We start from the raw sequence: 24296 nt of genomic DNA, 5'->3' as shown, positions 1-24296 counted from the left end.
ATTCCCCACGACATGTTAGACATCTTGATCAAATTCAACATTGTTGTTATCTGAGAGGATTACAATGAGGTCTCTTAATTTTGCCTTGTGGCTTCTGCTTTTGAAACAACGTCACATTCCATATTTCCATCTGTTACGTGTTTGATGTCACACTGTTAATTGCTATGTTGGCCCTGTTTCCAGTGGGGAAAATAAAGTTATTGTCTTTTCCACTCTCTTGTAGTGTGATATTTATTATCTCTTTGTATATAATAAGCGGTAAGACGAATATGTCAATGGGTTAGTGTTAATGGCTGAAACCCAACCATCACACAGTGTGAATGCTGTTAGATTAAATTGACTTGAAACAATGACACGTTCAATCTTGACTCAAACGACAAGCTATAACATGCAACAAATAATACAAAACCAAACAGAACAGTTTAGTCGACAGTTAAGTCACCACTTTAGTAAAACACGTGTATTTTTTTCCATTCATTTGTGCCTCCACACATTGACATGTACAGTAGATACCGGTAGTACACATTACATCAGATTAAGACTCATCTGCATTTAAGTCATCAAAAGGGGTTTTCAACTCCCCAAAACCAGTCACAGTGTAGTTGAACTATTCCAACGACTCCTTCCAACCTACCCAGTCAGAAGCACCAGCTGTATACTGCAGTGGGGCTGAAAGGGGTGAAGTTATGTGTGGGACCAGCCCCTCTCTGACTAAAGGATGAAGGGCAGTATAGGGGAGCGCAGGGTGGGGTAGTCACGGAACTCCTTGCGGTAGTTTCGGTGCTTTCCCCTGGCCCACACCGTCATCAGGACAAAGCCCACGATGGTGAAGAAAGCCACCGGCAAGCACTGGGTCATCACTGTGAAGCCCATCCACGACCCCAGCTGCAGAGGACCAGACACACTGTTACACACTCCTACATATTATACATGTAGTACCACAGGAGGCTGGTGAGAGGAGGACGGATTACAATAATGGCTGGAATGGACTAAATTGAATGGTATCAAACACAAGGAAACCATGTGTTGATCTGTTTGATACGTTCCATTTATTCCGTTCCAGCCATTACTATGAGCATGTCCTCCCCAATTAAGGTGGCACCAGCCACCTGTGTGCAGTACACACCAACTCATCACTGTAGTACTGTTACATCTCTTGATACGTATTGGCCAGAAGGTGGCAGCATCACTATATCTCCAAACCCCAGGAGGGGAAGTGAAACACTGAATTTCAAAGGGTTTCCAGTCTAAAACGTGCAAATACAAATATTTCAATCAACTCACCATTCTTTACTAGAAAGCCTCACCTCGTATGTATAGTTGGGACAAGACACCAACGCGAAGATCCAGGTGAATGGATTCTTAGTTGGGTGTGGGATCTTCTTGACCTTCGAACCTGGGATAATATGAGAAAGAATGGAGAAAAAGAGGGTAACATGGGGGCTCCTGTAAAGCAGTGCTCGTCAATTAATCAGTCAATCAAATGTATTTATTAAAGCTCTTTTCACATCATCAGTTGTCACAAAGTATACAAATACCTAGCCTAAAACCCCAAAGAGCAAGCAATGCAGAAGCACAGTGGCTAGGAAAAACTCCCTAGAAAGGAAGGAACCTAGGAACCTTGTGTGCTAACTTTCAAAGTACATATCTGATAATGGACTGCACTGCATGAATAAGATAAGCAAGAGCCTATAGGAGCTCACCTGGACATTTGAGGTTGCGTAGAGTGATGTTGATGGAGAAGTTGCCGACCTGACAGAACTTGTGAGGATGAGGAAAACGTAATAACATGACAAAGGGCTCAATCAGCCACAACTCTAACCAAAAACAAAAGAAAACTTGGTGACATTTCCTGGTGAAACTTTACATTAAGTTGCTCTTATACTTACTTAATAACAATGTGATAACTCTAGTAACGCCATTAAGATATTATTGTTACTCTGCTGGGAATTCCGATCTAAATTGCACTGATGTTAATGACGTTATTATTGTGTAACCTCGTCCCCAGACTGAACGTGTCAGGTGGTGAGACTATTATTTGTGCCTAATGGGCCTACTGTGTAGCCTCAACTCCACTACAAAGAAACAACTCAATTACTATATTACAACATTAGGTATTAAACTAAATATATTATTCATTACACTAACTAAAGCATACTTACTAAGAATATAATGAGTGCTGTCTTCACTTGCTGTTGCCCATAGTCTGTAAACACACAAGCAGGTGTGATGTATCATGGGAAAGGACATTGAAAGTCATTAGGGATTATGGAACGATCCATCTGCATTCTGTAACATTCTGGCAACCAGCAGACAGAGTAGAGATGACCATCTGTATTCTGTAACATCCTGGCAACCAGCAGACAGAGTAGAGATAGCCATCTGTATTCTGTAACATTCTGGCAACCAGCAGACAGAGTAGAGATAACCATCTGTATTCTGTAACATCCTGGCAACCAGCAGACAGAGTAGAGATGACCATCTGTATTCTGTAACATTCTGGCAACCAGCAGACAGAGTAGAGATAACCATCTGTATTCTGTAACATCCTGGCAACCAGCAGACAGAGTAGAGATGACCATCTGTATTCTGTAACTTCCTGGCAACCAGCAGACAGAGTAGAGATAACCATCTGTATTCTGTAACATCCTGGCAACCAGCAGACAGAGTAGAGATGAGTGTGCATTAGATGGGTTAAATGTGAGTGACATCACCTCAGGGTAGACAGGACTTACAGGGCGGTGTATAGAGGGGGTGGTTGATGTAGTAGGCCATCCATGCTGCGAAACACCAGTAATAACTGCAGTTCTGGAAAAGAAGCAAGACCAGTTTTTGTACAAGTCATCAGAATAATAACACATTAATTAGAAAATATGTTTACCCCTGAGAATAAGTTTAAAAACTATGTCACATGAAAGTAAACCATTAAATAAAAGGGAATAAAATACTGCTATTATCAGATATCATTGGATCAAACTGGATCACAGATCCTCTTTAGAATCAGATTGGAGATTCCCTTATTCAATCTCCTCACCTTGAAGATGTTTCTCAGTGGCATGGTACCATGGGAGATTCGGTGGATGAACAGCGTCTCAAGGATTCTCTTCACATAGTGGAAGGAGTGACACATGCAGGCCAAACTGCAGCAGGAGGGGAAAAGTGATCATAGTATAGATTACGTCTTATTATCATCACATATTTGGCTTTGATTACTACATCATTCACTCACTGGTCTCTATGACAGTCCGAGATGGCTGTCATGCTTCTCTGATGCAGCACACACATTATCTTCACTGTCAACACCATCACCGGTCAACCAGACCTAATTATGTCACTGTAATCATCACTTGGAGAGTGTGAGGTACAGTGACAGAGATAGAATAGATCCTTGAAAATGCAGTAATTTGACACTCACTGTACAACCCAGTGCTTGCTGCTGCTAAAGTCATACTTTGGGGCATAGATGAAAGGCAGGCGGAAGTAGAACATCAAGTAGATGAGCAGTGGTCCGTAACACTCTGATAGGAAGACCTGAGAAGGGGGGAAGACATAAAGGTGAGACATGTACAGTGGGGAGAACAAGTATTTGATACACTGCCGATTTTGAAGGTTTTCCTACTTACAAAGCATGTAGAGGTCTGTAATTTTTATCATAGGTACACTTCAACTGTGAGAGACGGAATCTAAAACAAAAATCCAGAAAATCACATTGTATGATTTTTAAGTAATTAAATTGCATTTTATTGCGTGACATAAGTATTTGATCACCTACCAACCAGTAAGAATTCCGGCTCTCACAGACCTGTTAGTTTTTCTTTTAGAAGCCCTCCTGTTCTCCACTCATTACCTGTATTAACTGCACCTGTTTGAACTTGTTACCTGTATAAAAGACACCTGTACACACACTCAATCAAACAGACTCCAATCTCTCCACAATGGCCAAGACCAGAGAGCTGTGTAAGGACATCAGGGATAAAATTGTAGACCTGCACAAGGCTGGGATGGGCTACAGGACAATAGGCAAGCAGCTTGGTGAGAAGGCAACAACTGTTGGCGCAATTATTAGAAAATGGAAGATGTTCAAGATGACGGTCAATCACCCTCGGTCTGGGGCTCCATGCAAGATCTCACCTCGTGGGGCATCAATGATCATAAGGAAGGTGAGGGATCAGCCCAGAACTACACGGCAGGACCTGGTCAATGACCTGAAGAGAGCTGGGACCACAGTCTCAAAGAAAACCATTAGTAACACACTACGCTGTCATGGATTGAAATCCTGCAGCGCACGCAAGGTCCCCCTGCTCAAGCCAGCGCATGTCCAGGCCCGTCTGAAGTTTGCCAATGACCATCTGGATGATCCAGAGGAGGAATGGGAGAAGGTCATGTGGTCTGATGAGACAAAAATAGAGCTTTTTGGTCTAAACTCCACTCGCCGTGTTTGGAGGAAGAAGAAGGTTGAGTACAACCCCAAGAACACCCTCCCAACCGTGAAGCATGGAGGTGGAAACATAATTCTTTGGGGATGCTTTTCTGCAAAGGGGACAGGACGACTGCACCGTATTGAGGGGAGGATGGATGGGGCCATGTATCGCGAGATCTTGGCCAAAAACCTCCTTCCCTCAGTAAGAGCATTGAAGATGGGTCGTGGCTGGATCTTCCAGCATGACAACGACCCGAAACACACAGCCAGGGCAACTAAGGAGTGGCTCCGTAAGAAGCATCTCAAGGTCCTGGAGTGGCCTAGCCAGTCTCCAGACCTGAACCCAATAGAAAATCTTTGGAGGGAGCTGAACGTCCGTATTGCCCACCGACAGCCCCGAAACCTGAAGGATCTGGAGAAGGTATGTATGGAGGAGTGGGCCAAAATCCCTGCTGCAGTGTGTGCAAACCTGGTCAATAACTACAGGAAACGTATGATCTTTGTAATTGCAAACAAAGGTTTCTGTACCAAATATTAAGTTCTGCTTTTCTGATGTATCAAATACTTATGTCATGCAATAAAATGCAAATTAATTACTTAAAAATCATACAATGTGATTTTCTGGATTTTTGTTTTAGATTCCGTCTCTCAGAGTTGAAGTGTACCTATGATAAAAATTACAGACCTCTACATGCTTTGTAAGTAGGAAAACCTTCAAAATCGGCAGTGTATCAAATACTTGTTCTCCCCACTGTAGGTGCTGATTGGATCGGTAGGTTGTACTAGCTTCATATTGCATTCTGATTGACTGGATGGAAGTTTTATTATATTGCTTTTACCTATCCGATCATTTCAGATCTACCGGAGTGCCAAGGGAGGAGGGCAAGTAGATGATTTGTAATTGAGCATTAGAGAAAACAAGTGAGCATGTAACACAAGCATTCCCCTAGAGATATGGCAGCTTAGCTGACAGTCAGTTTGTGATGAAACAGATCTCTGAATCAACACCTCTGGCATGGGTCCAGGCCCAGCACGAGTGACTGATCGCTACTGTTGATCTCAGGCTGCAAGGAGTACACTGGACCCCGCTACCCCCCAACACTGGCATCACCCTATTCCACTGGGGGTTCAGAGACAGGTGGATGAGGGGTGAGAGGATTGAGGATATGGAGCGTGGTTACAGCATGTGGTTGGTTGTGGAGAATGGTTGAGGAGGCTGTGGCAATGGAGGGTGAAAAGGAGGTCAGGTGGATAAACACCTGTGGGGGAAATAGGGCCATGAGATTATGTGTCCTAGGACAGAGGATACAGGAGCTAGGAGGTGATAGAAAACCGAACCAGAGGACAGTGAATCTATCTGTCAGTGTGGGTGTATATTTATATGCAAGGCTATAGTTGATTAATTGAGGGAGTGTGGCTGTGTATATTTAAATGCAGTATAGACATGTCAAGATATGCAGTATAATGTGTGTGTGTGTGCGCGCGTTTGTGTGTGTGTGACTGTGCGCATGAGTGCATTCGTGTGTGTGTGCACTTGTGGGTGATTGAGTGTGTGTGTTTGTGGGCATGCAAATGTGCGTGCGTGCATTAACACGTGTGTGTGTGTGTGTGTTTGCATGTGCTTACAGTGCCCCAGGCGATCTGGGCCCCCAGGTCAGAGAAGTAGAAGCTGGCCGTGGTTCCAACAGGAAGTGTCTGCAAGACGTCCTCATCCTTCAGACACTTACCCTCTGTGGAGCAAGACAGAGCACAATGCTGTAGTCAGCCATGACATTGTGGACCATTTCACAGAAGATAAGACCTTTATACGGTTTTGGTATAGCAATTTCTAGCACTCATTTGAGTCTGTGTAGGTAGTTGAGGCATTATGCATGGGAGGTGTGGGGCTTACTAGGATCCAGGCGTAAGGACTGTCTGGCTGGGTACCACTGGGGATCTGACAAGAAGACAGAAGTTAATTAAGCTTATAATAGCCTCCATTTCAAGGCTTCCTTCCAGTAGCCGAATGATTAACGAGACTTGGAAAGATGGCATTGCGAGACTAACCTCATAATTATCATGACATATTGTATATGGATCATACATATCTACACTCTTAGAAAAAAGCATTCCAGAAGGGTTCTTCGGCTGTCCCCATAGGAGAAACCTTTTGGGTTTCATCCATGTAGAACCCTCTGTGGAAAGGGTTCTACATGGAACCAAAACGGTTCTACTTGGAACCAAAAGAGTTCTACCTGGAACTAACCGGGGTTCTTCAAAGGGTTCTCCTATGGGTACGGCCGAAGAACCCTTTTAGGTTCTAGAAAGCACCTTTTGTTCTAAGAGTGCAGAGCAGGGATGGACAACTGTCCCCCCCCTTTTGAAGGCCCTCGGAACAATTTTCCTCTCTGCCCCATGACAAAATGAGTAGAATTGCATGAAATGAATTATTCAATTGCAAAATCTTCTCTCTGCCACATGGAAAAATGTGTATAATACTTGCTTTAAAACTGCAACATTTCCATTACGCCCCATGGCAAATTGTGTAGAATTGTACAAATAGATCTCTAAAACTTAAATATATTCTCTCCGCTGTCAAGAGCAACTACGGCCCCTCTTGATGAGTTCAGATTCTTTGTGGCACCCACCCCCCTCGAAGTTGCCCATCCCCGGTGTAGAGTAGATCATGTTACAAAAATGTTTTACATTTCATGTTGTTACATCACTGACTGAAAGTTGATCTGGATAAGAGCGTCCGCTAAATGACTACATTTTAACTGGACTTTGTCATATACTCACTTGATTTGTGGAACAAAGCCTTAATATCCAAAATAGTAGAAGTTGGCTCAACCTGTTCAGAAAGACAATCAATCATAGGCCAACATACTGTTAGTGTTACTGCCATGGGTCTAATAAATGTATCCCAGATAGATTTATTGACTAAAGTTTGATATTTGTTTTCAAGTTGTGAAATTAGTACCATACCACATACTGTACATATGTTATAACACGAACATATGTATTCCCACTGCTAAGACAGCCAAGGCAAATTATAAAAGCCTACAGTTACAGGAAACTATATCTGTTCTCATAATAAATATCTTGAAGAAATTGTGAGACTATGATGCAGCATTTCAACTGTAATTAATTATCATTGCAACACAAATGTTCACATTCATAAAAGCCACTAAACACATGGTGCTTGCTGTTGGCTTCAAGACACCCACTGGCTTCAGGACACTGAGCTGACACATAACTCATAACTCGCCCAGAAGATTCCTATAAGATCAGGGGGAATTTTCACCTCCTAACTGCAACACAACCTCTGTAGAATCAGCCATAGCGTCTGTGAACTGTAAATTAGCCGGCTGTCCGGTCAAAGGGATGACTCTGTAACTTCTTGAGCTAAAGCAAACAAGTGTCCTCTGACTTCAGACAGTACTATTGATTTTACTAGAACTGTAATTAGACCTCAACTGATGATTTCAAACTTTGAAATGTAATTTTGCTCAGTGTACCGTATCAAATACAATACTGAACGTGCACAGTGACTGATGAGACACAGTGACACAGCCAGCCACACACGCGCTCGCGCGCATGCACGCACACACACACACACACACACACACACACACACACCCACACACACTCACTTTGTCCAAGAGTAGTAGCTTCTCCTTTGTCTTGGCATCCACGATTTCTACCTCAAAGTAAACAATCCTTTTGGCCTTTTTGGGTGGTTTAGGTCTTGGTCTTGGGGCTGAACTTTTCTTTTCTTGCCCAGTTGCCTTCGCCTCTAAAGCCAGTGTATCCATGACTCCTTTTGAACTATGACCTCAATGTGCCTCCACACTAAAATGAGGTCCCTCCAATGGTTTGCAAAAACCCAGTTAGTGTTCTCTACTTGTATCAGATTAGAAGCTGTAGTCTAACACTGCTATGTCCTCTGCGACTGTTTTTCTTACTATCTGTACCCTCCAAATAGCCTTCCAGAATGGGAAACGACTATGTCACCGTAAACAGCCTTTTCCTGTGTGAGGGTGTGAGAAAGAGGTAAAGAAATCAAGAGGGTGGGAGAGAGAGAGAGAGAGGTTGCCTGTGAGATGTTCGTAAAATGAGAGGGGGTTAAATGTCAGTAACCCACCACCTCCTCACCTGAAGAGAGGCCTTCCACCAGTTACCGGACCCCCTCCACACCCACAAACGTACTGAAGGCGAAACCCGAGACGCCCAAGACATAATCCGTAGCGCGCACGTCGCAAGGCTAAATATAAGAAGCCCGATTTGCTCTGCTCTGTTCTGCAGTAGCTCAGTAACCTTGGTCAGCCACACACAACCCTACTCAGAAACAGATCCCTCTCTCTGCTCTCAGAAGAGACACATCTCTGCTGAGCTCTGCTCCTCACTCCGTCACACTGTCTCACACCGACCCTCCTATAGGCCTTATCCATGTGGACAGCCAGGCCTCTGCATACCGACACTTGCCCCTCCCCCAGGCCACCTGTGCCATTGTTTTTCTACCACTCTGACCTCGAGAACAAACAAAAACAAACACATGTTTATTTTAGAGTGTGTGTATTCTCCCAATACCATGAACAAACATTAAGGCCTAATACTGTCCTGTCATTTTCCAATGGAGTGAGAGCTTTCAGCTGTAGTGCTCTCAGAGCTGTGAGGTGCTGGCTGTCAGTTGGGGGGCTTGGAGATGTTGCCCAAGATATCCTTCAGACAGGGATCATGTCCTTCATATTTGACTAAAAGGAGCATCTCAACACACACAGGCAGCAGATCTGTGTTCTATATTTACAATCAGGTTAGACCACCCAGCAACGCACATCAGACAGGAGCACAAAGTGGTACAAGAACACAGTAAGCTTTTCTGATGTATATGCATGAATTAAGATGTTGTAACATATTAGCTGAGTAGCTCAGCAGTCTAAGGAACTGCATCTCAGTGCTAGAGGCATCACTACAAACCCTGGTTCGATTCCAGGCTGTATCACAACCGGCCGTGATTGTGAGTCCCATAGTGTGGCGCACAATTGGCTCAGCGTTGTCCGGGTTAGGGTTTGGCCGTGGTAGGCTGTAAATAAGAATTTGTTCTTAACTGACTTGCTTAGTTAAATAAAGGTTTAAAATATATATATTTTTTAAAATCTGCTGTCATGTTAACAATGATTTGTTCAAAGGAGATTGCTGATTTTGTTGATTATGTGCAGAAAAGCAGTCTCTGTGTTGGAGTGGACAGGAGTTGGAAAACCTGGACAGGAGTTGGAAAAGTTGTCCTATCATGTTGCCGCCAGCTAATTCAATTTATTTAAACAAATGGCTCTCTCATAATCTCAATTTAACATCATGTTCAAGTTTGTTTTTTTGGACGTTGTGATTAGCAACAGATGTTATGGTACGGTGGGCTCGTATTATTAGCCTGGAATCCAAACTGATACTGGAGCATATCAGGTTATCATGCTATGGGGCTCTCCAGTGAAGCGTGAGAATAATGTTACAGTTTCCGTGATTTAAGAAGCTGCAATGCTGCCCCTCTGTGGTAGTCAGCGTTATTATCACTTTACTTTGCAAATTATCTCTTCTTTATTTTCAAGAAGTCCTGACATGTAGTAATTTTAAAGCCAATATCTTTCCATATCATGACAGATATGTAGGATATGTAAGATATGTAATTAGGCGTAGCAAGAGGAACACTATTATATGATTCTACCGTGTGTCCATTTGATATGCAACATATCAATAGTCTTGTCACAATATGCATTCATATTATTTTAGCTAATTAAATAATTTATAAAGCTTTGGCACAGATACCCACAATGTGATGAAATGATTATCTACATCAGTGATGGGCAACTTTAATTGGGGTGGGGGCCACAAAAAATATGAACTCATCATGAGGGTCTGCAGTGGCTCGCGGGTCTGTGTACCTACATCGTAACCCACACATGCAGTCAGAGTCGGCCCTACCCTTTTACCCGATACAATTGCAACCAGTGGGTCAGGCGGCGCCCTAATGTCCGATTCATATCGCGTGATTTCTGATGACTGTTCTCGTTTATATCGACTGATTGGTTCTGTATGGGGTGACCCTTTTGGGGGCACTAAGCAAAATTTGGTTGGGCCACTAGTTGTCCATCCCTGAACATGCAGTTTATCCCTTCTTATATGTGCAAGCAACTGCTGCCAGGGAGTGGGGCGTAAATCGTAGTTCTTGATTTTGACAGGGTTAGTGATATTCGGAATCCTTGGGGCGTCCCTACCCTAAACCCCAACGCCAAGCATAACCCGTTGTCACGCCTGGTTCTCGACGAGGCTACCCTAACCCGAATTTTAATCATTCATACATTTCAACTTCAATGGGAAAGGGACGTCCCAAAGATCTTGAAAGCACAGACCATTTTGAAAGCATGACGTAGAAGGGGCGGAGATTTCAGTCAATGTGGAAATGCGATAGTCACAGCAGTATCAGCACCAGTAGTTCTGGAAGTTTCTTACATGGTGGCTAGCTAGCGACATGGTGAAAAGCGTATTTTGAGTAGCCACGATATCTCAGCTCATAAATTGGTTTATTCAGCAGAGAGTGGGATATATTTATTTAACTCCATAGTTTAATAGCTCAAACAAAATCGTGGAGGGTCGGATTTGTAACTAGCTTGCAGCTGTCAACCGGTTAAGTAGCTAGCCAGCTTCAAACACTACATTTCAGTGTGGTTGGTTGACAGCCTTTGATATAAGATTAACTGGTGAATTGACGATGCTTTTTTGAATATCAAGCGTTACTTGACAGATACTTGTAATGGGTAAAGACTATTATAAAGTGTTGGGTATACAGAAAGGCGCCTCTGAGGACGAGATAAAGAAGGCGTATCGAAAGCAGGCCCTGCGATATCACCCTGATAAAAACAAGTCCACTGGAGCTGAGGATAAATTCAAAGAGATCGCCGAGGCCTATGATGTCCTCAGCGACGCAAAGAAAAAGGATATATATGACCGATATGGAGAAGAAGGTAACGCATCAACTTTTGGTTCCACAGTGAGGTGCACCATTGTAATCTAAACTGTTTTGCGCAATCGACGTTGTCAGGTTTGCCAACTATGTAACGTTACTAGCTGTATCAGCCGTGGCCGTTGTTTTTGACAACTTCTAGCGAACGTTATAATTTAAATGTTACTGTTTGTGTTTTTCTTTGAGTGTAGCCCTAGAAACTATTGTAGTTATTACATTGGAAGCAACTGAGCGCCGGAAACAGTCAGAGGCACTACAATTCTCTCGAACTTGCTGGAACTTTCCTGCTTATTCTGAGTTCAAACTGTCAGTGGGGCTAGTTTGTTAACATCACAACGTTAATTCCTTCCTTCTGTCACGTCCGCTCATGGTCTGTAACACATTGCAGAACACCTTTTCAGAAACACTGCTCTGTCACAGTGACCCCTGAAAACACAGGTGGAAATGTAACATGCTTTAGCATTATTTATTTAGAGAGATGGTATGTCTGGAAGTGTTGAAAGTGTGTTGTGAATAAGTGATTCAAAGGGATTTAAAATAAACATTTTGATGTTTGTTCTTGTGTTCTAAAATAGCAATTTTGATGTTGTGTTCACTCTTACAGGCCTGAAGGGGCACACAGCCGGCGGGGGTGGTGGTCCCAATGGCCCCAACAACTACAACTACACCTTCCATGGAGATCCTCACGCCATGTTTACGGAGTTTTTTGGCGGCCGCAGCCCATTCGACCAGTTCTTCGCACGCAACGGGGACGATGACATGGACACTGATGACCCCTTTGCTGCATTTGGTATGGGAGGGATGGGGGGTATGCCGGGTGGAATGGGAGGGTTCCACCAACACCAGAGGTCCTTCAAATCCCGACCAGGGGGTCCCCACGTGGGCCGTGAGAAAAAGAAAGATTCTCCGGTGGTGCACGAGCTGAAGGTGAGCCTGGAGGAGGTGTTCTCCGGCTGCACCAAGAAGATGAAGATCTCCAGGAAGCGGCTGAACCCGGACGGCTGCAGCATGCGCAGTGAGGACAAGATCCTGACAGTGGACATCAAGCGAGGCTGGAAGGAAGGGACCAAGATCACCTTCCCCAGGGAGGGAGATGAGACGCCCACTAACATTCCTGCTGACGTGGTGTTTGTGGTCAAAGACAAACCCCATCCTGTGTTCCGCCGGGATGGCTCCGATATCATCTACCCTGCTAGAGTGTCCCTCAGAGATGTGAGTGCTTGGTCTTTGTGATTTCTTAAACATTGTGTCAGTCATAAACGTAACCCACTAAACTCTTTCACTTGTATTCTCTGTAATCATGGTAATGATATTTTTCTGCTGCTCTCAGGTAGGGTTGGGCGAAATGACCTAAAAATCATATGTCGATTTGTTTTGTAACTTATGGGCGATTCACAATATATATTAAAAATATATTTTTCTCTAAATAAGCTTTGTTGCACCATTTAAAGGTCAGTACACTGCATTTCAAACATTTTAAACAGTCATGAATAATCTAATGAATTCATGGCTTGTAAGATTATACCAAGGCTAAATGTAAGCCTTCCACAACCCACTAATAATTATATTATAGCAGTTTAACTTGCTTTTTTGCAATAATCACTGATCTGGCTTTTAAGTCTGTCTGTATGAAAATGCCCTTTTTGTAAAAAAAATAACCAGAACCATACACAATGCACATCCACTAATAATGAGTAGTTAGCTAATCTTTATATTTAAAGTCTAGCCATCTTGAATCTATTTGCTTGCTAACAAGTTCGAACAGTTTAACTGTTATGAACACACTCTCCTGTCAGTCTCCTACTGTTTGAACAAAATGCTAGCCTGTCCACTTTGTGGCCTACCTACATGGATAAGAAGATGCTTATTTCTCAGAATGAGAACAAGTTGCCAATACGGTATGAAAGTACTAGTATTTACTACCTCCTGTTGCAAGTCCCGTACTGTGTTTTGAATGGGCGTGTGTGTATGTGTGAGAGAGAGAAAACAGGCCATGTCTGACTCCCCACAGTCCTATTGGGGTGATTTTCCCCCCTTCTCAGCTGTCTGTCACAGCCTCTTGGTTTACACCAATTAGAGTGCCCGAATGCAAATTTGGACTCTGACCCAACCCACTCCAGGTCAGAGTGGCTATCGTTGTCGGCAGATGAAGATGCACGTTTGGCTGCCGACCAAGTTATGTGTGTTTATTTTAGTAAAATTGTGGGTACAATGCATCCAAGAAAACCACAAGTCCATCCTCTGTAAACTGAAGATTTCTCTGTGTGTGTGTGAATACTATAGTGTGTGGTGGTGAAGATAAAAGTCGTAGACTAAGAAGCATTCGTACTGTTCTTGCTGGACAGCCTGTAGCGAGTCAGAACCAATTATCAGCATTATATACTAGTGGGTAAGGGTGTTCATAGCCAACCGCTCAGACGGCTCCAGCTAGTTGTTTTTACAATATACACTACCGTGGCTGTTCCACTGGATGTCATAAGGTGAATGCACCAATTTGTAAGTCGCTCTGGATAAGAGCGTCTGCTAAATGACTTAAATGTTCAAAAGTTTGGGGTCACATAGAAATTTCTTTGTTTTTGAAAGAAAAGCAAACCATTTGGTCCATTAAAATAACATCAAATTGATGAGAAATATAGTGTAGACATTGTTGTAAATGACTATTGTAGCTGGAAACGGCTGATTTTTAATGGAATATCTACATAGGTGTACAGAGGCCCATTATCAGCAACCATCACTCCTGTGTTCCAATGGCATGTTGTGTTAGCTAATCCAAGTTTATCATTTTAGAAGGCTAATTTATCATTAGTAAACCCTTTTGCAGTTATGTTAGCACAGCTGAAAACTGTTGTTCTGATTTAAAGAAGCAATAAAACTGGCGTTCTTTAGACTAGTTGAGTATCTAGAGCATCAGCATGTGTGTGTTCGATTACAGGCTCATAATGGCCAGAAACAAAGAACTTTCTTCTGAAACTCTTTAGTCTATTCTTGTTCTAAGAAATGAAGGCTATTCCATGTGAGAAATTGCCAAGAAATTGAAGATCTTGTACAACGCTGTGTGTACTACTCCCTTCATAGAACAGCGCAAACTGGCTCTAACCAGAATAGGCCCCGGTGCACAACTGAGCAAGAGGACAAGTACATTAGTGTCTAGTTTGAGAAACATGATAAATTAACCTTTTAAAATTATAAACTTGGATTAGCTAACATAACATGCCATTGGAACACAGGAGTGATGGTGGCTGATAATGGGCCTATGTGGATATTCCATAAAAAAATAGGCCGTTTCCAACTACAATAGTCATTTACAACATGAACAATGTCTACACCGTATTTCTGATCAATTTTATGTTATTTTAATGGACAAAAAATTTGCTTTTCTTTAAAAAAACAAGGACATTTCTAAGTAAACCCTAACTTTTGAACGGTAGTATATATCATTATATTCACTAATCCAAGATGGCGTAGCAGTCAGATGTCCTTTGTCCTCGTCCTGTCCCGTGTATATATTTTTTATATATTTTTCTTCGCATTTCTTTTTATATATATATTTTTTCTTCTTAAAAACTCAACTTCAAAACACTCTCCTGCAACCTACCTCACCAAATGTGGTGCGGATCTGCTTTTTTTCTCCTCAAAGGTATTATTCACCTCGTATCCGAAATCTACAACAGAAGCTAGCCAGTAGTTAGCCAGCTCACAAGCTAACGTGAGTAGTTCAGCTAACCACAGCTAGCGCTTATCAGCTATCCTTTAGCTCTGAAAACTATTGCCAGTTTTGTACAACGCGACTCAGACCAGAGCATACCAGACCTATTTTCTCTCCATATCCCCGGATTTTTACCGCAAGCTCTGGACATTTACACCTGGATCTTGCAGCTAACTAGCTGCTATCCGAGTGACTATTGGCTAACATCAATTCCGGAGCAAACACCAATTATCCCGGAGCTAGCCAGCTGAAGAGTTCCATCAGCCACTCCTGGGCTACAATTACCTATCCGGACCCGTTTTACTGCCGATGCGGAGCCCCACCGGGCCTTCACGACTGGGATACCGACGTTATCTGCCCGAGGGAGTTATTCAACTGGCCCCTCCATCGCGACGTAACCTGAACGCACATATGCTAACTGCGGCCCGCTAATCGTTAGCTGTCTTGAGCATATCGGCTGCTATCTGAACAGGTCTATCGAACAATCTTACGCCGCGGGCTAGCTTAGTGGAGGCCTCACTGCTCCATCTACGGCTGCCCCCTGGACACTATGATCACTTGGCTACATAGCTGATGCTTGCTTGACTGTCCATTAATTCACGGTACTCCATTCCGTTTATTTGTGTTTTATCTGTCGGCTCTGTGCTTTAACTCAGGATCTGTGTGTAGTTAATCCGACCCTCTCTGCCTAGCCGTCGCCATTTTTACCTGCTGCTGCTGTGTTAACTGACTAGCTGCTGTTATCTCACCTGTTGTTTTAGCTAGCTCTCCCAATCAAGACCTGCAATCACTTTATGCCTTATTGTATGTCTCCCTCAAATATCAATATGCCTTGCATACTGTTGTTCAGGCTAGCTATCATTGTTTTGGTTTGCAATGGACCCCGTAGTTCCACTCTCTGTACCTCTGATACCCCCTTCGTCCCACCCCCCACACATGCGGTGACCTCACCCATTGAGACCAGCATGTCCAGAGATACAACCTCTCTTATCATCACCCAGTGCCTGGGCTTGCCTCCGCTGTACCCGTGCCCCACCATACCCCTGTCTGCACATTATGCCCAGAATCTATTCTACCACGCCCATAAATCTGCTCCTTTTATTCTTTGTCCCCAACGCTCTAGGCGACCAGTTTTGATAGCCTTTAGCCGCACCCTCATCCTACTACTCCTCTGTTCCTCGGGTGATGTGGAGGTAAACCCAGGCCCTGCATGTCCCCAGTCACCCTCATTTGTTGACTTCTGTGATCGAAAAAGCCTTGGCCTCATGCATGTCAACATCAGAAGCCTCCTCCCTAAGTTTGCCTTACTCACCGCTTTAGCACACTCTGCCAACCCTGATGTCCTTGCCGTGTCCGAATCCTGGCTTAGGAAGGCCACCAAAAATTCTGAGATTTCCATACCCAACTATAACACTTTCCGTCAAGATAGAACTGCCAAAGGGGGAGGAGTTGCAATCTACTGCAGAGATAGCCTGCAAAGTTCTGTCATACTTTCCAGGTCTATGCCCAAACAGTTCGAACTTCTAATTTTAAAAATTAATCTCTCCAGAAATAAGTCTCTCACTGTTGCCGCCTGCTACCGACCCCCCTCAGCTCCCAGCTGTGCCCTGGACACCATCTGTGAATTGATCGCTCCCCATCTAGCTTCAGAGTTTGTTCTGTTAGGTGACCTAAACTGGGATATGCTTAACACCCCGGCAGTCCTACAATCCAAGCTTGATGCCCTCAATCTCACACAAATCATCAAGGAACCCACCAGGTACAACCCTAAATCCGTAAACATGGGCACCCTAATAGACATTATCCTGACCAACCTGCCCTCCAAATACACCTCTGCTGTCTTCAATCAAGATCTCAGTGATCACTGCCTCATTGCCTGTATCCGCCACGGGTCCGCGGTCAAACGACCACCCCTCATCACTGTCAAACGCTCCCTAAAACACTTCTGCGAGCAGGCCTTTCTAATCGACCTGGCCCGGGTTCCCTGGAAGGATATTGACCTCATCCCGTCAGTTGAGGATGCCTGGTCATTCTTTAAATGTTACTTCCTCACCATATTAGACAAGCATGCTCCGTTCAAAAAATGCAGAACCAAGAACAGATATAGCCCCTGGTTCACTCCAGACCTGACTGCCCTCGACCAGCACAAAAACATCCTGTGGCGAACTGCAATAGCATCGAAGAGCCCCCGCGATATGCAACTGTTCAGGGAAGTCAGGAACCAATACACGCAGTCAGTCAGGAAAGCAAAGGCCAGCTTTTTCAAGCAGAAATTTGCATCCTGTAGCTCTAACTCCAAAAAGTTCTGGGATACTGTAAAGTCCATGGAGAACAAGAGCACCTCCTCCCAGCTGCCCACTGCACTGAGGCTAGGTAACACGGTCACCACCGATAAATCCGTGATAATCGAAGACTTCAACAAGCATTTCTCAATGGCTGGCCATGCCTTCCTCCTGGCGACTCCAACCTTGGCCAACAGCCCCGCCCCCTCCGCTGCTACTCGCCCAAGCCTCCCCAGCTTCTCCTTTACCCAAATCCAGATAGCAGATGTTCTGAAAGAGCTGGAAAACCTGGACCCATACAAATCAGCTGGGCTTGACAATCTGGACCCCCTATTTCTGAAACTGTCCGCCGCCATTGTCGCACCCGCTATCACCAGCCTGTTCAACCTCTCCTTCGTATCATCTGAGATCCCCAAGGATTGGAAAGCTGCCGCGGTCATCCCCCTCTTCAAAGGGGGAGACACCCTGGACCCAAACTGTTACAGACCTATATCCATCCTGCCCTGCCTATCTAAGGTCTTCGAAAGCCAAGTCAACAAACAGATCACTGACCATCTCGAATCCCACCGTACCTTCTCCGCTGTGCAATCCGGTTTCCGAGCCGGTCACGGGTGCACCTCAGCCACGCTCAAGGTACTAAACGATATCATAACCGCCATCGATAAAAGACATTACTGTGCAGCCGTCTTCATCGACCTGGCCAAGGCTTTCGACTCTGTCAATCACCATATTCTTATCGGCAGACTCAGTAGCCTCGGTTTTTCTAATGACTGCCTTGCCTGGTTCACCAACTACTTTGCAGACAGAGTTCAGTGTGTCAAATCGGAGGGCATGTTGTCCGGTCCTCTGGCAGTCTCTATGGGGGTACCACAGGGTTCAATTCTCGGGCCGACTCTTTTCTCTGTATACATCAATGATGTTGCTCTTGCTGCGGGCGATTCCCTGATCCACCTCTACGCAGACGACACCATTCTATATACTTCCGGCCCTTCCTTGGACACTGTACTATCTAACCTCCAAACGAGCTTCAATGCCATACAACACTCCTTCCGTGGCCTCCAACTGCTCTTAAACGCTAGTAAAACCAAATGCATGCTTTTCAACCGTTCGCTGCCTGCACCCGCACGCCCGACTAGCATCACCACCCTGGACGGTTCCGACCTAGAATATGTGGACATCTATAAGTACCTAGGTGTCTGGCTAGACTGCAAACTCTCCTTCCAGACTCATATCAAACATCTCCAATCCAAAATCAAAGCAAGAATCGGCTTTCTATTCCGCAACAAAGCCTCCTTCACTCACGCCGCCAAACTTACCCTAGTAAAACTGACTATCCTACCGATCCTCGACTTCGGCGATGTCATCTACAAAATAGCTTCCAATACTCTACTCAGCAAACTGGATGCAGTTTATCACAGTGCCATTCGTTTTGTTACTAAAGCACCTTATACGACCCACCACTGCGACCTGTATGCCCTAGTCGGCTGGCCCTCGCTACATGTTCGTCGTCAGACCCACTGGCTCCAGGTCATCTACAAGGCTATGCTAGGTAAAGTGCCGCCTTATCTCAGTTCACTGGTCACGATGGCTACACCCACCTGCAACACGCGCTCCAGCAGGTGTATCTCACTGATCATCCCTAAAGCCAAAACCTCATTTGGACGCCTTTCCTTCCAGTTCTCTGCTGCCTGCGACTGGAACGAATTGCAAAAATCTCTGAAGTTGGAGACTTTTATCTCCCTCAACAACTTTAAAAATCTGCTATCCGAGCAGCTAACCGATCGCTGCAGCTGTACATAGTCCATCTGTAAACTACCCACCCAATTTACCTACCTCACCCCCCATACTGCTTTTATTTATTTACTTTTCTGCTCTTTTGCACACCAGTATCTCTTCTTGCACATGATCATCTGATGATTTATCACTCCAGTGTTAATCTGCTAAATTGTAATTATTCGATTTATTGCCTACCTCATGCCTTTTGCACACATTGTATATAGATTCTCTTTTTTTTTTCTACCATGTTATTGACTTGTTTATTGTTTACTCCATGTGTAACTCTGTGTTGTCTGTTCACACTGCTATGCTTTATCTTGGCCAGGTCGCAGTTGCAAATGAGAACTTGTTCTCAACTAGCCTACCTGGTTAAATAAAGGTGAAATAAATAAAAAAAAATAAAAAAAAAATATTCGTGTATTGATTTACTCATACCCGATGCCTTTTATCTCACTCAAGAAATAAGATGCATAGCCGAAAGTTAGAGAAGTCTCATTTGAATTATAACTCCTGCAGCGTTGTTAGCATGCCTGCTCGAGTTGACTCACAGGACAGTAAAAACCTGTTAGTTACAGGCTGTTTGATATTTTATATGTAATTGCGCTGTTACTTTTTTTTTTTTTTTACTGAACGTGGCCAGCCAGTAGGCCTACTTTTTGAAAATGATAAGTTTGTTTGTTGAACATGTAGTTCATGTGTGTAGTTCTAACGAAACGGTGGTAACTTTTCGGCTGTGTGCTTCTTTTTGGCCGTCAAATATGTTAAACTGGCATATTATATGGTAAGTTAATTCACATGGAAACATATACATTTTAATATATCATATGACTGCGTTTTCATGAATTTGACAATGCAAATTTGAAGCCCATTCTTAGCCTACAAAACGTTTATAAAACACCGACTAGACAGCTAGCACAGTCCGTGGCTAAAATGCACCGCTAGCACCAAACTGAGCATAGATTTTCCACAATCATGTCCCGTTTTAGAAGGGTCTGCTCTGTGCTAAATTTTGGGAGTTGAGACATAAAAAGGGTATCGTTAGAAAGGTTAAGTTCTCTTACAATAAAATGTCCCAATGTGTTTCAGGGTCCATCTCACCCATTCTGTTCGACCAAACCTCAAATGCAAGTATCGAGTTGAAACTGCTTGTTGTCAGAGGAAGAAGTGATCTTTCGTCTTTGTTGTTGTGAGAGGGAGAGGGGGTAGATGCACAGACGGTGCGAAGGAGACGAGACCGAAAAGACAACGTCATGCGAACATAAACGCTCATAAAAACAAAAAATCTTACGATACAGGCATTTGGAACATCGGGCTAAAACATAATTTCTAATTAATTCGAAATATTGCCCAGCCCAACTCCCAGGCCTTGTACTCTTTAACTAAAAATATAACACACCTAATTGTGACAATCTGTATTTCTCTCTCCCATCAGGCACTGTGTGGATGCACGGTCAGCGCTCCCACTCTGGACGGTAGGACTGTGACTGTGACCTCCAGAGACGTGGTCAAACCTGGGATGAAGAAGCGTATCGTGGGAGAGGGACTACCCCTGTCCAAGTGCCCAGAGAAGAGGGGGGACATGGTGCTTGAGTTTGTAGTGAAATTCCCTGAGAATTTGGGGCAGAGTGCCCGCGATGCACTGACTCAGATTCTTCCTCCTTGAATGACTGTGGCTTTTGAAGACACCTAACAAACACGAAGACAGCCAGTCGTCTTTCTCCATTACAGTTGTCCTTACCCTAGGCCAAAGAACAGAATAGTTGTTTGGGAATTATACCTGTTTATTTTGATTCAACCTTTGATCCAAATGATAATTCAGTTATGTATTTAACCACCATGAGATATTGACCATGAGATATTGAGTAACATGTTGGTCTCTGTTCTGATGTTAGCTGTTCTGTTTGGTTCATAATTTTTTCCTGTTTAATATTATTAAAACATTTAGATTTTATTACCTACATGTCCTATTGACAGTATTCCATTTCCCATTGGAAGGGAAAATAAAGACACTTCTGGGGGACCCAGTGCTAGACATTGGATAATAATGTTTGAGCATAGGGCAAGGGTTGGTCGCCCTGTAGAGATGACTGGAGCTGGTTGTTATAAGGTCCGAGGGATAGGTAGAGTTGAAGATGCCTGTGGCAAACAGCACTGACGTGGAATTTGTGTGGTATCCAGTTGTTTTGATAGTGCTTCCAGAATATTTGTTGCAGGCAACTTATCAACTATATCTCTCAGGAGCAGTGACACACACCTGAATGTAGATATACTTATAAATACAATGCATACAGTGCCATCGGAAAATATTCAGACCCCTCGACTTTTCCCACATTTTGTTACGTTACAGCCTAATTCTAAAATTGATTAAAGTCGTTTTTTTTCTTATCAATCTACACACAATACACCATCATGACAAAGCAAAAACAGGTTTTTAGAAATGTTTTAGAATAAAAATAAAAAAACACATCACATTTACATAAGTATTGTGACCCTTTACTCAGTACTTTGTTGAAGCACATTTGGCAGCGACTACAGCCTCGAGTCTTCTTGGGTATGATGCTACAAGCTTGGCACACCTGTATTTGGGCAGTTTCTCCCATTCTTCTCTGCAGATCCTCTCAGGCTCTATCAGGTTGGATGGGGAGCGTTGCTGCACAGCTTTTTTCAGGTCTCTCCAGAGATGTTTGATCGGGTTCAAATCCGGGCTCTGGCTGGGCCACTCAAGGACATTCAGAGACTTGTCCCGAAGCAACTTCTACGTTGTCTTGGCTGTGTGCTTAGGGTCGTTGTCCTGTTGGAAGGACAACAACCCCTTCGCCCCAGTCTGAGGTACTGAGCGCTCTGGAGCAGGTTTTCATCAAGGATCTCTCTGTACTTTGCTCTGTTCATCTGTGCCTCGATCCTGACTAGTCTCCCAGTCCCTGCCGCTGAAAAACATCCCCACAGCATGATGATGCTGCCACCACCATGCTTCACCGAAGGGATGGTGTTAGGTTTCCTCCAGACGTGGCGCTTGGCATTCAGGCCAAAGAGTTCAATTTTGGTTTCATCAGACCAGAGAATCTTGTTTCTCATGGTCTGCAAGTCTTTAGGTGCCTTTTGGCAAACTCCAAGCGGGCTGTCATGTGCCTTTTATTGAGGAGTGGCTTCCGTCTGGCCACTCTACCATAAAGGCCTGATTTGGTGGAGTGCTGCAGGGATGGTTGTCCTTCTGGAAGGTTCTCCCATCTCCACTTAGGAACTCTAGAGCTCTGTCAATGACCATCTGGTTCTTGGTCACCTCCCTGACCAAGACCCTTTTCCCCCGATTGCTCAGTTTGGCTGGGCGGCCAGCTCTAGGAACCGTGGTTCCAAACTTCTTCCATTTAAGAATGATGGAGGGCAATGTGTTCTTGGGGACCATTTTTGGTACCCTTCCCCAGATCTGTGCCTTGACACAATCCTGTCTCGGAGCTCTACGGACAATTCCTTCAACCTCATGGCTTGGTTTTTGCTGTGACATGCACTGCCAACTGTGCAACCTTTGTATAGACAGTTATGTGTCTTTCCAAATCTAATCAATTGAATTTACCACAGGTGGACTCCAAGTTGTAGAAACATCTCAAGGATGATAAATGGAAACAAGATGCACCTGAGCTCAATTTCGAGTCTCATAAAAGGGTCTGAATACTTATGTAAATTAGGTATTTCTGTTTTCTAGGTTTAATACATTTGGTTAAAAAAATTGTTTTAACTGTTTTTGCTTTGTCATTATGGGGTATTGTGTGTAAATTGCTGAGGATTTTTTATTTAATCCATTTTAGATTAATACTGTGACATAACAAAATTTGAAAAAAGTCCAGGGGTCTGAATATATCTTTGGTGTTACCGGTATTATTTTGCAGTGAGGTATGCGAGAGATTCTGAAACTGCGTTATGTTGGGGAACTAGAGCAAATAGAATTCAGAAAATTCTTTCAGCTTAAATGGGAGGGGCAAAACTGGGGATTCTTGAGCACAACTTGCAAATCATGTTCAAACTAACCCAGAAAATGAGGTATGAATAAACATTTTTAGGAATTCACTCCAGGCAACTCCCTACAGATTCCACATACTTGATACACTACATGTCCAAAAGTGAGTGGACAACCCTTCAAATGAGTGGATTTGGCTATTTCAGCCCCAGTCATTGCTGACAGGTGTATAAAATCGAGCACACAGCTATGCAGTCTCAATAGACAAACATTGGCAGTAGAATGGCCTTACTGAAGAGCTCAGTGACTTTCAATGTGGCACCGTCATAGGATGCCAACTTTCCAACAAGTCAGTTCGTCAAATTTCTGCCCTGCTAGAGCTGCCCCAGTCAACTGTAAGTGCTGTTATTGTAAAGTGGAAACATCTAGGAGCAACAACAGCTCAGCCCCGAAGTGGTAGGCCACACAAACTCACAGAACAGGGCCACTGAAGCAGGTACAAATCGTCTGTCCTTGGTTGCAACACTCACTACCGAGTTTCAAACGGCCTCTGGAAGCAAAGTCAGTACAATAACTGTTCATCGAGAGCTTCATGAAATTGGTTTCCATGGCTGAGCAGCCACACAAGATCACCATGCGCAATGCCAAGCATCGGCTGGAGTGGTGTAAAGCTCACCGCCATTGGACTCTGGAGCAGTGGAAACACGTTCTCTGGAGTGATGAAACACGCTTCACCTGGCAGTCCGATGGACAATCTGGGTTTGGCGGATGCCAAGAGAACGCTACCTGCCCGACTGCATAGTGCCAACTGTAAACTTTGGTGGAGGAGGAATAATGGTCTGGGGCTGTTTTTCATGGTTTGGGCTAGGCCTCTTAGTTCCAGTGAAGGGAAATCTTAATGCTACAGCAGACAATGACATTCTAGACGATTCTGTGCTTTCAATTTTGTGGCAGCAGTTTGGGCAAGGCCTTTCCTGTTTCAGCATGACAATGCCCCAGTGCACAAAGCAAGGTCCATACAGAAATGGTTTGTTGAGATCAGTGTGGAAGAACTTGACTGGCCTGCATAGAGCCCTGTCCTCAACTCTATTGAACACCTTTGGTATGAATTGGCACGCCGACCCAGGTCTAATCGCCCAACATCGGTGGCCGACCTCACTAATGCT

At 44.0% G+C, this 24296-nt stretch overlaps 2 protein-coding genes across 5 annotated transcripts; one reads left to right on the top strand and one right to left on the bottom strand.

Moving 5' to 3' along the window:
• Positions 1-433: 433 nt before the first annotated feature.
• Positions 434-8446, bottom strand: LOC139574309 (very-long-chain enoyl-CoA reductase-like). 3 transcript variants are annotated; one of them, XM_071398770.1, is made up of 11 exons: positions 8053-8446; positions 7199-7250; positions 6312-6356; positions 6047-6150; positions 3416-3531; positions 3035-3140; positions 2736-2808; positions 2163-2206; positions 1704-1761; positions 1308-1396; positions 434-885 (listed from the first exon to the last, which is right to left on the bottom strand). In XM_071398770.1, exons 1-11 carry the CDS (start codon positions 8212-8214, stop codon positions 712-714), a joined length of 1023 nt encoding a protein of 340 aa, XP_071254871.1. In that variant the 5' UTR covers positions 8215-8446; the 3' UTR covers positions 434-711. The 3 variants fall into 3 exon arrangements, with proteins under 3 accessions (XP_071254871.1, XP_071254881.1, XP_071254889.1); XM_071398780.1 differs by having other exon boundaries at positions 3452-3531; XM_071398788.1 differs by having other exon boundaries at positions 725-885; positions 1285-1396.
• Positions 8447-10777: 2331 nt separating this feature from the next.
• Positions 10778-21129, top strand: LOC139574297 (dnaJ homolog subfamily B member 1-like). 2 transcript variants are annotated; one of them, XM_071398739.1, is made up of 3 exons: positions 10778-11415; positions 12019-12626; positions 20611-21129. In XM_071398739.1, exons 1-3 carry the CDS (start codon positions 11205-11207, stop codon positions 20839-20841), a joined length of 1050 nt encoding a protein of 349 aa, XP_071254840.1. In that variant the 5' UTR covers positions 10778-11204; the 3' UTR covers positions 20842-21129. The 2 variants fall into 2 exon arrangements, with proteins under 2 accessions (XP_071254840.1, XP_071254850.1); XM_071398749.1 differs by lacking the exon at positions 10778-11415 and adding an exon at positions 11871-11895.
• The last annotated feature ends 3167 nt before the right edge of the window (positions 21130-24296 follow it).

Source organism: Salvelinus alpinus, chromosome 1, assembly GCF_045679555.1.
Source record: "Salvelinus alpinus chromosome 1, SLU_Salpinus.1, whole genome shotgun sequence".
Classification (NCBI taxonomy): domain Eukaryota; kingdom Metazoa; phylum Chordata; class Actinopteri; order Salmoniformes; family Salmonidae; genus Salvelinus; species Salvelinus alpinus.
The sequence above is the reverse complement of the archived record's forward strand: the minus strand, read 5'-3'. Positions and strand labels throughout refer to the sequence as shown.

Coding starts and splice junctions, on each gene's coding strand:
- LOC139574297 (XM_071398739.1), top strand. CDS start 11,205: ATGGGTAAAGACTATTATAAAGTGTTGGGTATACAGAAAGGCGCCTCT. Junction 11,416..12,018: donor TGACCGATATGGAGAAGAAG/GTAACGCATCAA, acceptor TCACTCTTACAG/GCCTGAAGGGGCACACAGCC. Junction 12,627..20,610: donor CTAGAGTGTCCCTCAGAGAT/GTGAGTGCTTGG, acceptor CTCTCCCATCAG/GCACTGTGTGGATGCACGGT.
- LOC139574309 (XM_071398770.1), bottom strand. CDS start 8,214: ATGGATACACTGGCTTTAGAGGCGAAGGCAACTGGGCAAGAAAAGAAA. Junction 6,357..7,198: donor GGCTTTGTTCCACAAATCAA/GTGAGTATATGA, acceptor TCTTCTTGTCAG/ATCCCCAGTGGTACCCAGCC. Junction 6,151..6,311: donor GTCCTTACGCCTGGATCCTA/GTAAGCCCCACA, acceptor CTTGCTCCACAG/AGGGTAAGTGTCTGAAGGAT.